The sequence below is a fragment of the Oncorhynchus keta genome, chromosome 12 (assembly GCF_023373465.1).
Source record: "Oncorhynchus keta strain PuntledgeMale-10-30-2019 chromosome 12, Oket_V2, whole genome shotgun sequence".
In the NCBI taxonomy this organism is placed as follows: Eukaryota; Metazoa; Chordata; class Actinopteri; order Salmoniformes; family Salmonidae; genus Oncorhynchus; species Oncorhynchus keta.
In genome coordinates, this window is record NC_068432.1 from 11,794,958 (window position 1) to 11,810,578 (window position 15,621).

At 42.2% G+C, this 15,621-nt stretch overlaps 1 protein-coding gene across 3 annotated transcripts in view; it reads right to left on the reverse strand.

The window, feature by feature from the left end:
* The window catches only part of LOC118390997 (gametogenetin-binding protein 2-like), a 47,587-nt gene that overhangs the window by 2,535 nt on the left and 29,431 nt on the right, over nucleotides 1–15,621 (reverse strand). For all 3 annotated transcript variants that reach the window (XM_035781892.2, XM_035781893.2, XM_052457739.1), the window contains 2 exons: nucleotides 10,521–10,697; nucleotides 7,984–8,137 (listed from right to left, as the gene is read on the reverse strand). In XM_035781892.2, the coding sequence (XP_035637785.1) occupies nucleotides 7,984–8,137; nucleotides 10,521–10,697 (331 nt within the window). The remainder of the gene's footprint in view (nucleotides 1–7,983; nucleotides 8,138–10,520; nucleotides 10,698–15,621) is intronic.

Below are 15,621 nucleotides of genomic sequence, written 5' to 3' on the forward strand. Positions count from 1 at the left end.
AGGGAAATTGTGTCACCTCTCTTGCGTTCTGTGCAAGCAGAGTCAGGGTATATGCAGCAGTTTGGGCCGCCTGGCTCGTTGTAAACTGTGTGAAGTCCATTTATTCCTAACAAAGGCCGTAATTAATTTGCCAGAATTGTACATAATATTGAAGGTTGTGCAATGTAACAGCAATATTTAGACTTAGGGATGCCACCCGCATTTCACTGAAAGAATAAACGCTTTGTTTTCAAACTGATAGTTTTCAGATTCGACCATATTAATGACCAAACACTCATATTTCTGTGTGTTATTATGTTATAATTAAGTCTATGATTTGATAGAGCAGTCTGACTGAGCGGGGGTAGGCAGCAGCAGGCTCGTAAGCATTCATTCAAACAGAACTTTAGTGCGTTTGCCAGCAGCTCTTCCCAATTCTTCAAGCATTGCGCTGTTTATGACTTCAAGCCTATCAACTCCCGAGATTAGGCTGGTGTAACCGATGTGAAATGGCTAGCTAGCTAGCGGGGTGCGCGTTTCAAACGTCACTCGATCTGAGACTAGGAGCGGTTGTTCCCCTTGCTCTGCATGGGTAACGCTGGCTAGAGGGTGGCTGTTGTCGATGTGTTTCTGGTTCGAGCCCAGGGAGGAGCGAGAAGAGGGATGGAAGCTATACTGTTACACTGGCAATACTAAAGTGCCTATAAGAACATGCAATAGTCAAAGGTATATGAAATACAAATCGTAGAGAGAGAAATAGTCCTATAATAACTACAACCTAAAACTTCTTACCTGGGAATATTGAAGACTCATGTTAAAAGGAACCACCAGCTTTCATATGTTCTCATGTTCTGAGCAAGGAACTTAAACGTTAGCTTTTTTACATGGCACATATTGCACTTTTACTTTCTTCTCCAACACTTTGTTTTTGCATTATTTAAACCAAATTGAACATGTTTCATTATTTATTTGAGGCTAAATTGATATTGTATTATATTAAGTTACAATAAGTGTTAATTCAGTATTGTTGTAATTGTCATTATTACAAATACAAAAAAAACACCTGTCAGATTAATCGGTATCGGCTTTTTTTGGTTCTCCAATAATAGCTATCGGCGTTGAAATATCATAAAGAAACACCAATATATAGTGTCTTATTAGGGTGTTGGGCCACCAGGAGCCAGAACAACTTCAATTACACCTCAGGACATTATCCACACTTGTTTCGAGAAATTCCATAATTTGGCGTTTTGTTGGTGGTGGTGGAAAATGCCATCACAGGTGCCACTCCAGAATCTCCCATAAACGTTCAATTGGGTAGATCGAGTAGAATACTACGAAGCAAGCTACAGTAGATCAACTTAGACTTTTATAAAGCTAGCCAGCTTCAGTTTCACATTCCACGTCATGCTTCAGCTGTACTACGACAGTGGATGTTGCTTGTCCGCCTGCCGCGAACTCAAGCAGGCTTGAAACTGCGAGTGCATGTTGCACATGGCTAGTCCAACACTAAACTCTTCATTGAGACTAGGCTGAAGCAAATTCGTGCCACATTTTCAATTGTGCTGGAATCAAAATGAAAGAAAAGTTATTTAGCAAAATCAGCAGTCTATGGTGTTAATAGGGCTGTTACGGTGACCATATTACCTCCACACTGGCAGTCACGAGTCATGACCGCAGTCAAATTCCACGTGACTTGATTCACGGAAAGTAGGTTTCGCCAAAACTGCACTCCGATGCTGCGGATGGTCATTAGTAGCCTACCAAACTTGCCAAAGGCCAGTCGCTAATAGACTGGTTCTCAGCATTCTATAGTCCCTCTAATCACACTGACATAAATGTGATTGAAAATCAAATTTAACACTTCACAAGAGCCCTGGCATTCAGAGTTTGAGTGGAATAGGATCACCTGTTGCTCAGCAAAAGCCAGCTCCTGATCGCTGGTTGATGCATAGAATTATATACGTTTCCTATAAGGCCATGTAGCACAACATTTCAATAGGCTATGCAAGTCTTTTCCCCTGTTCCGACAGGTGCATGATAATGCCCCCATTCTAAATCAAAACTTAATTTAACATATACTAAATAATATATGTCAAGACAAGATACAACTGAGAATAGTCTGATGTGTGAGAGAGAATATTATCACTTGTGAATGATAACCCAGCGGTTGCAATTTAAGTCAAGAAACAGCGTATGATTATTTTTTTCCCCCACAGACGTTTTCTAAATCATAGTCACATGCATCATGTAGCCTATATGTTTTGATAAGGTTTGTATCACAACTAAAGTGGCCGATAGTGCTAAGCGATTAACCAAAATATCGGCTATTTGACCGACGTCGGTGCAATTATTTGAATTCCATAATCGTTGCATATTTTTTCCTGAGAGCTCGATGTGTCGTTTCTGTAGAGATAAATCAGATCAAGTCTGAAGTGTGCAATGTGGTAGGGAGGTGTAGTTTCCAACAGGCCAATATTCAACATGGTTAATTACCATGTTTTCTGCACTAGAACTAGTGATAATTCCGAACGAATTGGAAGGTGAACCTTGGGAGCAGTGAAATGCTTACTTACAGGCTCTAACCAATGGTGTGAAAGAAGAAAAAAATGGTGTGTGTGTGTGTAAGTAAAGAAATAAAACAGTAGAAAGACATCTAAAAATAACGTTAGCAAGGTTATACACAACCAGCTGTTAGTCAGGCTTATTGAGGTAGTATGCACATGTAGGTATCGTTAAAGTGACTATGCATATATGATGAACAGAGAGTAGCAGAAGAGTAAAAAGAGGGGTTGGCGAGTGGTGGGACACAATGCAGATAGCCCGGTTAGCCAATGTGCGGGAGCACTGGATGGTCGGGCCAATATTTAGGTAGTATGTACATGAATGTATAGTTAAAGTGACTATGCATATAAGATAAACAGAGAGTAGCAGCAGCATAGAAGAGGGCTTGGGGGGGGCACACAATGCAATTAGTCCAGGTAACCATTTGGTTACCCGTTCAGGTGTCTTATGGCTTGGGGGTAAAAACTGTTGAGAAGCCTTTTGTCCTAGACTTGGCACTCCGGTAACTTTTGCCATGCGGTAGTAGAGAGAACAGTCTATGCCTGGGGTGGATGGGGTCTTTAGCAATTTTTAGGACCTTCCTCTGACACCACCTGGTGTAGAGGTCCTGGATGGCAGGCAGCTTTGCCCCAGTGCTGTACTACTACTCTCTGAAGTGCCTTGCGGTCGGAGGCCGAGCAATTGCCGTACCAGGCAGTGACGCAACAAGTCAGGATGGTCTCAATGTTGCAGCTGTAAAACCTTTTGAGGATCTCAGGACCCATGCCAAATCTTTTTAGTTTCCTGAGGGGGAATAGGCTTCGTCGTGCCCTCTTCACGACTGTCTTGGTGTGTTTGGACCATTCTAGTGTGTTGTTGACGTGGACACCAAGGAATTTGAAGCTCTAAACCTGCTCCACTACAGCCCCGTCGATGAGAATGGGGACGAGCTCTGTGCTCCTTTTCCTGTAGTCCTTAGTCTTGGTTACGTTGAGGTTGTTATTCTGGCACCACCCGGCCAGGTCTCTGACCTCCTCCCTATAGGCTGTCTCGTCGTTTTCGGTGATCAGGCCTACCACTGTTGTGTCGTCAGCAAACTTAATGATGGTGTTGGAGTCGTGCCTGGCCATGCAGTCGTGGGTGAACAGGGAGTACAGGAGGGGACTGAGCATGCACCCCTGGGCGGCTCCAGTGTTGAGGATCAGCGTGGCAGATGTGTTGCTACCTACCCTCACCACCTGGGGACGGCCTGTCAGGAAGTCTAGGATCCAGTTGCATAGGGAGCTGTTTAGCCCCAGGATCCTTAGCTTGGTGATGAGCTTTGAGGGTAATATGGTGTTGAACGCTGAGCTGTAGTCAATGAATAGCATTCTCACATAGGTGTTCCTTTTGTCCAGGTGGGAAAGGGCAGTGTGGAGTGCAATAGAGATTGCATCATTTGTGAATCTGTTTGGGTGGTATGCAAATTGTAGTGGGTCTAGGGTTTCTGGGATAATGGTGTTGATGTGAGCCATTACCAGCCTTTCAAAGCACTTCATGCCTACGGACGTGAGTGCTACGGGTCTGTAGTCATTTAGGCAGGTTGCCTTTGTGTTCTTGGGCACAGGGACTATGGTGGTCTGCTTGAAACATGTAGGTATTACACACATGGTCAGGTTGAAAATGTCAGTGAAGACACTTGCTAGTTGGTCCGGGCATGCTCTGAGTACACATCCAGGTAATCCATCTGGCCTTGTGAATGTTGACCTGTTTAAAGGTCTTGCTTACTTACATTGGCTATGGAGAGCGTGATCACACTGTCGTCCAGAACAGCTGGTGCTCTCATGCATACTTCAGTGTTGCTTGCCTCGAAGAGAGCATAAAAAAGGCATTTAGCTCATCTGGTAGGCTCGCGACACTGGGCAGCTCTAAATAGTTTGCAAGCCCTGCCACATCCAACAAGCGTCAGAGCCGGTGCACTAGCATTCAATCCTAGTCCTGTATTGATGGTTTGTCTGAGGGCATAGCAGGATTTATTGTAAGCGTCCGGATAAGTGTCCCGCTCCTTGAAAGCAGCAGCTCTAGCCTTTAGCTCGGTGCAATGTTGCCTGTAATCCATGGTTACCGGTTGGGATATGTACATGTGGGGACAACGTCGTCGATCCACTTATTGATGAAGTCGGTGACTGAGGTTGTATACTCCTCAATTTATCCAACGCGATTTCAGATAATTCCGGGTATTCTCCTGCGATTGACAGCTCAAATTCCTCCAGCAGGGTCTTGTCACTGGACAGGTCCAAGAGGGAGTCCTGTAGCTCCGATGACAGGTAGCTGCCAGCGATGGCAATGAATGGTTGTCGGATCCAGTCATTTTTGTGCGTCTCCTCTTGAAAGTACCTCCAGAAATGTCCAATAAGTCCTCGGAGGTGATGAACGATCCTTGCCTTTGTGGCATCATCCAGGTGCAGCTAATTTTCCTCAAGCTTATGGTGTCCAGTGATCGATCTCCACACTCCCTTCGTACTGCCCAGTGCGTCAGCTTCTTCACAAACCCCTCAACTTTGTCGGGCTTATGAGAATGTTGTTATTTGGGCCTTGTAGTGTCATGTTAAGTCCATTCATTCTATCAATTAATTCTGCAAAGTAGGCTAGGTTTGACAGTCATTTAGGATCCGTCAGGCATTCTGCATATCCAGTAGGAATAGGCTTACCTCATCTCATTTCAAATAGACGCAGCAGCACTTTACCTCGCGAGACCCACCTGATCTCAGTATGCAGCATTAATCATTTGTGCTCAGATCCCATTTCTTGGCACAGGACAGCAAATAGTCTGGTATTCATGGGGCTTGCCTTTATGAAGTTCACTATTTTTATTACCGTTTGAAGCACGCTACTAAGCCCATTATCAAGGGCCTTGGAAGAAAGATCTTCTCTGTGTATAACATAATGAGTGAATACTACGTGTGGTGCAATGGCTTGTACCTTTTCCTTCAGACCCTTATGTTAACCCATCATAGAACCAGCCCTATCTGTGCACACATCTCCTAACATACCCTCTCCTCATCAAGCCAGTTGAATATATCCTGTCCAGTGCATGTCCCCTCAAGTGCACTGCAAATTAACACATCTTCATGTAGTTGCCCGTCATAGCAGTATCTGATGATACGAGAAGCTGAGCTGCATGCAATATACAGTATTAGTCAAAAGTTTGTACACCTAATTTCTCTTTATTTTTTTTACAATTTTTCTACACTGAAATAACACATGGAATCATGTAGTAACCACAAGTATTAAACAAATCAAATATATTTTGATATGAGATTCTTCCAAGTAGCCACCTTTTGCCTTGATGAGAGCTTTGCACACTCTGCGTTCTCTCAACCAGCTACATGAGGTAGTCACCTGGAATGCATTTCAATTAACAGGTGTGCCTTATTAAAACTTAATTTGTGGAATTTCTTTCATAATGCATTTGAGCCAATCAGTTGTGTTGTGACAAGGTAGGTGTGGTATACAGAAAAGCACTATTTAGTAAAAGACCAAGTCCATATTATGGCAAGAACAGCTCAAATAAGCAAAGAGAAACAACGGTCCATAATTTCTTTAAGACATTTAGGTCTGTCAATCATGAAAATGTCAAGAAGTTTTAAAGTTTCTTCAAGAGCAGTTGCAAAAATCAGCGCTACGATGAAACTGGCTCTCATGAGGACCGCCAAAGGAAAGGAAGACCCAGAGTTACCTCTGCTGCAGAGGATAAGTTCATTAGAGTTAACTGCACCTCAGATAGCAGCCCAAATAAATCCTTCAGAGTTCAAGTAACAGACACATCTCAACATCAACCGTTCAGAGGAGACTGCGTGAATCAGGTCTTCATGGTCAAATTGCTGCAAAGAAACCACTATTAAGGACACCAATAATAAGAAGAGACTTGCTTGGACCAAGAAACACAAGCAATGGACATTAGACCGGTGGAAATCTGTCCTTTAGTCTGATGAGTCTAAATGAGATTTTTGGTTCCAACCGCCGTGTCTTTGTGACACGCAGAGTAGATGAACGGATGATCTCCATATGTGTGGTTCCCACCATGAAGCATGGAGGTGGTGGTGTGATTGCTGGTGACACAGTCAGTGATTTATTTAGAATTCAAAGCACACTTAACCAGCATGGCTACCACAGCATTCTTCAGCGATACGCCATCCCATCTGGTTTGCGCTTAGTGGGACTATCATTTGTTTTTCGATTGTACAACGACACAACACACCTCCAGGCTGTGTAAGGGTTATTTGACCAAGGAGGAGAGTGATGGAGTGCTGCATCAGATGACCTGGTCTCCACAATCATCTGACCTCAACCCAATGGAGATGGTTTGGGATGAGTTGGACGGCAGAGTGGAAAGAAAAGCAGCCAACAAGTGCTCCTTCAAGACTGTTGGAAAAGCACTCCAGGTTATTAACTCATGAAACTGGTTGAGAGAATGCCAAGCTGTCATCGTGGCTACTTTGAAGAATCTAAAGTTAATTTGGATTTGTTTAACAGTTTTGGTTGCTACATGATTCCATATGTGTTATTTCATAGTTTTGATTCTTCACCATTATTCTACAATGCAGAAAATAGTAAAAACAAAAACCCTTTAATGAGTAGGTGTCCACACTTTTGACTGGTACTGTTATAAATCACTGTGCGTTTAATACCTGCTTTTGGCCAAGAAAATCTTGGTCTTTGTGATGGAAAAAAATCCACAGTTTTATCGGTGTGCGTTGTGTGTTTGGTGTGTGTGTCACACCCACACACTGTAAATGCCTCTTCAATTTCACTGGCTTCAAACTGTAGTTAGGCTATCACATCCACAACATATTGTGGATGTGGATCCCCATCGACCATGACACGTGAAACCATACTGCATGTAATCATCTTGATAATTCTGTAGCTTTGCTGAATTTGAGGGTCAGCTCATCCTTGCGCTTCTTTCCCACTGGCATTAGGGTCTCTCCCACCAGCCTCTCCCACCAGTGTCATTATCAGATGGCGGTTCATCAGTTGTAGATTCACCCTCATTATTGGTTGGATTGTCTTTATTTTTGTTAAATCAGCCAATATTTAGCTAAATTGTGTCGGAGACTCTGAGAACAGGGTAGCTAGTTCGAAAATTTGCGCCAATTTGGGGAGGTGGTCGACGAGTTAAAAAAATATTGACTGCCCCCACTATTAAATCAGCTTTTAAACTACGGCCATAGACGCAAAAAAAGGAAAATGACTAGTTCAGTGATTTTTTGTTGTGGTTGCATTTGTTAATCTCTTTACCCCACAGTTTGGGAACCACTGGTGTGTGTCATGGAAAAAGCAGGTGTTCTTAATGTTTTGTATACTCGGTAAAAATAAAAACAAATACATTTCAGTATTAGCCATAATAGGTAAGATTGATCTTACCCAGGGTCAGGTATCTGGTCTTAGGTGATGGTTGGATATTGGTGGCAGCTTTACCTTTCTTGACTTTGGGAACGGTGCCATCTGGACAGCTGCAGGAAGTAGTGCTCTCGTTGCTGGTGACGACCACCTCCACACAGCCGACATGACCCTCCACCTCTGGGCTTCCACAGGCCTTGCAGCCTCTTCTCTCCACAGACTCTAATGAAGCCTGTATGGGGGAGAATAGTATGTCAGAACAGTATTATATTATTGTTAATGGGATGACCACAGAAAGGGGTGGCAGTAGGGCTGTCCCAGACAAAAACAATCTTGGTCGACCGAGTCGTCTGTTCTTTTGACTAATTGATTGGTCTATATTTTGTAACATGTATTTTTCCATATATAGACACACCCCACGTTTTAATAAAAATCAACTATATGCAGGCTACTGAGCTTGTCTGATCATTTTTAATCACAGTGCTTAAATGCAAATTAGAGGGAGCCAGAGATTAATATCGCCTAATCAGAAGAAAAAAAAACCTGGGCCCAGATTCACAAAACCTTCTTAAAAGCAATTTCTTCTTTACTGTAGACTTAAGTTATGCAAAGTTGCTATTCCTCAAAAAGGTTCTTCGACATTTTCTCGCGCTATTTCTTATGTTTCTCCTTAAGCAAAAAGTTAAGAAATTTGATTCTTGAAAATTAACTTATTGGAAATGTTGTTAATTCCGAGATAGCTAAACCCTAAACTCAGGGCAGTGAGAGAAAAAGTTCATGAAGGCAATTGAACATGTTTAATTCACTCAAACGTCTTCTGAAAGTTTCAGTATTGATTATTTTAAATCCAAGAACATGTTTTAGAACAGTAATCTCAGTAAGAAATATGCTAACACAATTGGCATTGCTAGCTACCTAAAAGAGTTGCCTAGCAACAAACATCTTAACATTTATAAGATGATATTTGAGAAGTTCGTGAGAAAATCATTCAATCTTAAAATATTGTTGGGGAATTGAACTGACTATGTTATGAACTTCCTATTTTTTTTCTCTTAATTAACAACCTTACATTTTTGCGCAAGAAGTGTTTTGTGAATTAGTGCCCTGTTCCTGACCTTCTGCCTTAATGCTCCAGAAGTGTCTGGTAATTCGGCGACACCAGAGGTCTTTTCCATTTAGTGTGCCAATTCATCGTACCATTTCTACTGATTTGCAGGCCAGTTATGTTTTTCATATGCACATTTTCGTGGAACAGTTTAATTTACAATCAAGTCATCATATCTCAAAGTCAATGTCATGTGCTACGCATGGCCTGTCTGTAAGGAACTTGAACATTTTTATCAACTGTAAACTTGGTCCTGCAAACTTACAACATAGTATAAAATATTCTGGGCCCTCAGTTTCCAGCGCCAGTGAGCTCCTGACAGACACAGCTGTTTGCGCAAGGGATAAGAAGTAATTAGGTAGGACTATTTTATGACGTTTCCACCAGATTAGAGCACAACTTTCCCCCCCCTTTCATAATGAGTTGTTATGAAAAGGAGAGAGCTGGAAAGATTTTTCAAATCGGTACGTTGAGGGACTATTGTCATTCTCAATGGATGTAACAAAGACTTTGTTTACTTGCCTTTTGAGGCAAATAAATTACTTTGAGAAGCTCCACAGTGTTAGCGAGTTAAGACAAATCAGAAAACACCATCAGATCCCCAGACAGGCACATTTAAAGGCTTACATTTGCACGCAGGCCAGGTTGCCTAGGCCTATTTTATGTATTAACAGAAAAGACAGTAACCAAACAAACGTAAATGAGAAATTATTGGAATTAACGGTAAATGTAGGCCTACTACTGGTGTGGCATCCCCAGGCCTCCGCAATGGTTTAGTCCACTCAGACAGGCGTCAAGTGCCATAACAAAAAGAATACATATGTGACTGCTCGGACAATAAAAAACTTTGTCGATTAAAAGCATATCGACAGCCCAAAAAGTAAAACACAACTTTAAAAAAAATTTAATATTTAACTCGGCAAGTCAGTTTAGAACAAATTATTTACAAAGACGGCCTACCACGACCAAACCTGGACGACGCTGAGCCAATTGTGAGACACCCCTATGGGACTCCCAATCACAGACGGATGTGATACAGCCAGGATTTGAACCAGTGACTGTAATGGCACCTCTTGCACTGAGATGCGGTGCCTTAGACCGCTGCGCCCCTCAGGAGCAAATAAATAAATACAAATATACAAATTGACCAGTGAACTAAATCTGTTCAGCCCTAAGTGGCAGTGTTATGGGCAGGGAGAGTTGTGGACTTACAAACACTGTATGACCATTTGAAAGCCATTAGTTGCTATTTAAACCTATGGATGCCAAACACTATGGATGCCAAACACAGTGTGTGAATAATAAAAAGGTCACAAATAGAATGCTTTAGTAATCTGGTAATAACATGGTTAGCTTGATAATGAAGAGCCTGGATAAGGTTCACCACAGAATGCGGAACAAGTATGCCGGACAAGGGCATGTGGGGACAGTTTCCTAAAACAGACTCACTGGTATTTCCCTGTTGTCATACTGTACTCCTGTCGTGTGTAAGAGTTGAGAAAAACATTACCTCATCCAGGCTCTTCTCCTTGCTGTCGGACATGTTGAAGCCGCACTTGTTTTTTCGCCTGTTCTTCTTCTTCTGCCTCTTCTTCTCCTGCTTCAGCTCCTTGGCCCTCTCCTCCTCCGACAGCTCTTCACACAGCTGCTCCAGACGACTGATGCCTTGCACCTTCTCCACCGCCATCTGGGGAAATGGGTGTTAACAGGTTGTTAGTGAAAATTATTTGTCTAAATAAAAAAAGGTTGAATGTTGACTCAATACACACAGTGAGGGAAAAAGTATTTGATCCCCTGCTGATTTTGTACGTTTGCCCACTGACAAAGAAATTATCAGTCTATCATTTTAAATGGTAGGTTTATTTGAACAGTGAGAGACAGAATAACAACAAAAATATCCAGAAAAACACATGTCAAAAATGTTATAAATTGATTTGCATTTTAATGAGGGAAATAAGTATTTGACCCCCTCTCAATCAGAAAGATTTCTGGTTCCCAGGTGTCTTTTATACAGGTAACGAGCTGAGATTAGGAGCACACTCTTAAAGGGAGTGCTCCTAATCTCAGTTTGTTACCTGTATAAAAGACACCTGTCCACAGAAGCAATCAATCAAATCAGATTCCAAACTCTCCACCATGGCTAAGACCAAACAGCTCTCCAAGGATGTCAGGGACAAGATTGTAGACATACACAAGGCTGGAATGGGCTACAAGACCATCGCCAAGCAGCTTGGTGAGAAGGTGACAACAGTTGGTGGCGATTATTCGCAAATGGAAGAAACACAAAACAACTGTCAATCACCCTCGGCCTGGGGCTCCATGCAAGATCTCACCTCGTGGAGTTGCAATGATCATGAGAACGGTGAGGAATCAGCCCAGAACTACACGGGAGGATCTTGGCAATGATCAAGGCAGTTGGGACCATAGTCACCAAGAAAGCTACGCCGTGAAGGACTGAAATCCTGCAGCGCCGCACATATACATGCCAATGAACATCTGAATGATTCCAAGAACACCATCCCCACCGTCAAACATGGTGGAAACATTATGCTTTGGGGGTGTTTTTCTGCTAAGGGGACAGGACAGCTTCACAGCATCAAAAGGGACGATGAACAGGGACATGTACTGTCAAATCTTGGGAGAGAACCTGATGGTTCTGATGGAATGATTGTGTGTTCCTGGTGTAACTCAGGCAGTTGTTGTTGCATCCTGTACCTGTCCCACAGGTGTGATGTTCAGATGTACCGATCCTGTGCAGGTGTTACACGTGGTCTGCCACTGCGAGGACGATCAGCTGTCTGTCCGGTCTCCCTGTAGCACTGTCTTAGGTGTCTCACAGTACATACATTGCAATTTATTGCCCTGACCACATCTGCAGTCCTCATGCCTCCTTGCAGCATGCCTAAGGCACGTTCACACAGATGAGCAGGCATCTTTCTTTTGGTGTTTTTCCAGAGTCTGTAGAAAGGCCTCTTTCGTGTCCTAAGTTTTCATAACTGTGACCTTAATTGCCTACCGTCTGTAAGCTGTAAGTGTCTTAACGACCGTTCCACAGCTGCATTTTCACAACTTGTTTATGGTTCATTGAACAAGCATGGGAAACAGTGTTTAAACCCTTTACAATGAAGATCTGTGAAGTTATTTTGATTTTTACAAATGATCTTTGAAAGACAGGGTCCTGAAAAAGGGACGTTACTTTTACAATGTTGAGCCATCCTCATTTCTCCTATCACAACCATTAAATTCTAACTGGTTTTAAAAATCACCATTGGCCTCATTGTGAAATCCCCAAGCAGTTTCCTTCCTCTCCGGCAACGTAGTAAGGAAGGACGCCTGCATCTTTGTAGTGACTGGGTCTATTGATACACCATCCAGTGTAATTAATAACTTTATATATTTTTTAAAAACACCTCTACCCTGAACAAAAATATAAGATACTGCTCAAATCAAATGTTATTAGTCACATGCATGCGTATACAACAGGTGTAGGTAGACCTTACAGTAAAATTCATACTTATGAGCCCCTGTTACAGTTCATTTAAATTGATTGATTTCCTAAACCTCTTGGTCTTAGGGGGCAGTATTTTCATTTTTGGAAGGAAAAAAAAACCATTCCCGTTTTTGAACGGGATATTTTGTCAGGAAAAGATGCTAGAATATGCATATACAGTGGGGCAAAAAAGTATTTAGTCAGCCACCAATTGTGCAATTTCTCCCACTTAAAAAGATGAGGCCTGTAATTTTCATCATAGGTACACTTCAACTATGACAGACAAAATTAGAAGAAAAAAAATCCAGAAAATCACATTGTAGGATTTTTTCTGAATTTATTTGCAAATTATGGTGGAAAATAAGTAGTTGGTCACCTACAAACAAGCAAGATTTCTGGCTCTCACAGACCTGTAACTTCTTCTTTAAGAGGCTCCTCTGTCCTCCACTCGTTACCTGTATTAATGGCACCTGTTTGAACTTGTTATCAGTATAAAAGACACCTCCACAACCTCGAACAGTCACACTCCAAACTCCACTATGGCCAAGACCAAAGAGCTATCAAAGGACACCAGAAACAAAATTGTAGACCTGCACCAGGCTGGGAAGACTGAATCTGCAATAGGTAAGCAGCTTGGTTTGAAGAAATCAACTGTGGGAGCAATTATTATGAAATGGAAGACATACAAGACCACTGATAATCTCCCTCAATCTGGGGCTCCACGCAAGATCTCACCCCATGGGGTCAAAATGATCACCAAAATGGGGTCAAAATGGGGTCAAAATGATCATCAAAAAAATCCCAGAACCACACGGGGGGACCTAGTGAATGACCTGCAGAGAGCTGGGACCAAAGTAACAAAGCCTACCATCAGTAACACACACACACACGTTTTTCTGCAAAGGGACCAGGACGACTGATCCGTGTAAAGGAAAGAATGAATGGGGCCATGTACCGTGAGATTTTGAGTGAAAACCTCCTTCCATCAGCAAGGGCATTGAAGATGAAACGTGGCTGGGTCTTTCAGCATGACAATGATCCCAAACACACCCCGGGCAACGAAGGAGTGGCTTCGTAAGAAGCATTAAGGTCCTGGAGTGGCCTAGCCAGTCTCCAGATCTCAACCCCATAGAAAATCTTTGGAGGGAGTTGAAAGTCCGTGTTGCCCAGCAACAGCCCCAAAACATCACTGCTCTAGAGGAGATCTGCATGGAGGAATGGGCCGAAATACCAGAAACAGTATGTGAAAAACTTGTGAAGATTTACAGAAAATGTTTGACCTCTGTCATTGCCAACAAAGGGTATATAACAAAGTATTGAGATAAACTTTTGTTATTGACAAAATACTTATTTTCCACCATAATTTGCAAATAAATTCATTTAAAAAAAATCCTACAATGTGATTTTCTGGATTTTTATTTCTCATTGTCTGTCATAGTTGAAGTGTACCTATGATGAAAATTACTGGCCTCTCATCTTTTTAAGTGGGAGAACTTGCACAATTGGTGGCTGACTAAATACTTTTTTGCCACACTGTAATTGACAGCTTTGGATAGAAAACACTAACGTTTCCAAAAATGTAAAGATATTGTCTGTGAGTATAACAGAACTGATGTTGCAGGCAAAAGCCTGAGAAAAATACAATCTGGAAGTGCCCCAGGTTTTGAAAGCGCTGCGTTCCAATGACTCCCTATTCAGCTGTGAATGTACCATCAACGAGCTTACGCTTTCTACGCATTCCCCAAGGTGTCTACAGCATTGTGACGTAGTTTTACGCATTTCTGTTGAAGAATAGCCGTAGGCGGCCACATTGCGTAAGTGGTCACATGGTGGCTCCGAGAGAGATTCTCGCGTAAAATACAGAGGTAGCCATTATTCCAATCGGTCCTACTGAAAAACGAATTGTCCCAACGGATATATTATCGAATAGATATTAGAAAAACGCCTTGAGGATGGATTCCAAACAACGTTTGCCATGTTTCTGTCGATATTATGGAGCTAATTTGGAATATTTTTCGGCGTTGTGGTGACCGCAATTTCGGGCGATTTCTCAGCCAAACGTGAAGAACAAACAGAGCTATTTCACCCAGAAAAATAATCTTTTGGGGGGAAAAAAAATGAACTTTGGCTGTCTATCGGGGAGTCTCGTGAGTGAAAACACCCGAAGTTCATCAAAGGTAAACGATTGAATTTGATTGCTTTTCTGATTTCCGTGACAAGGTTGCCTGCTGCTAGCAAGGAATAATGCTATGCTAGGCTATGATAAACTTACACAAATGCTTTGTCTAGCGTTGGCTGTAAAGCATATTTTGAAAATCTGAGATGACAGGGTGATTAACAAAAGGCTAAGCTGTGTTCCAATATATTTCACTTGTGATTTTCATGAATAGGATTATTTTCTAGTAAGATTTATGTCCGTTGCATTATGCTAATTAGTGTCAGATGATGACAACGGTCCCGTTCACGGGATGGGGTGTCACTACAGGTTAAATTAATTAATTATGCCCTAATCTATGGATTTCACATGACTGGAAAACAGATATGCATCTGTTGGTCACAGATACCTTAATAAAAAATATATATATTTAAACCAGCCAGTATCTGGTGAAGAGCATTTGCCTCATGCTGTGTGACATCTTCTTCGCTTAGAGTTGATCAGGATGTTTATTGTGGCCTATGGAATGTTGTCCCACTCCTCGTCAATGGCTGTGTGAAGTTGCTGGATATTGGCGGGAACTGGAACCCACTGTCATACACATCGATCCATAGCATCCAAAACATGCTCAACAGGTGATATGTCTGGTGAATATACAGGCCATGGAAGAACTGACATTTTCAGCTTGCAGGAATTGTGTGCAGGTCCTTGAGACATGGGGCTGTGCGTTATCATGCTGAAACATGATGGCGTCGAATTAATGGCATGACAATGGGCCTCCAGGATCTCTTCCTGGTATCCCTGTGCATTCAAATTGCCATCGATAAAATGTAATTGTGTTCGTTGTCTATAGTTTATAACTGTCCATACCATAACCCCACTGCCACAGAGGCACTCTGTTCACAATGTTGACATCAGCATACCGGTCACAAACGCGATGATATACACACCGTCTGCCATCTGTCC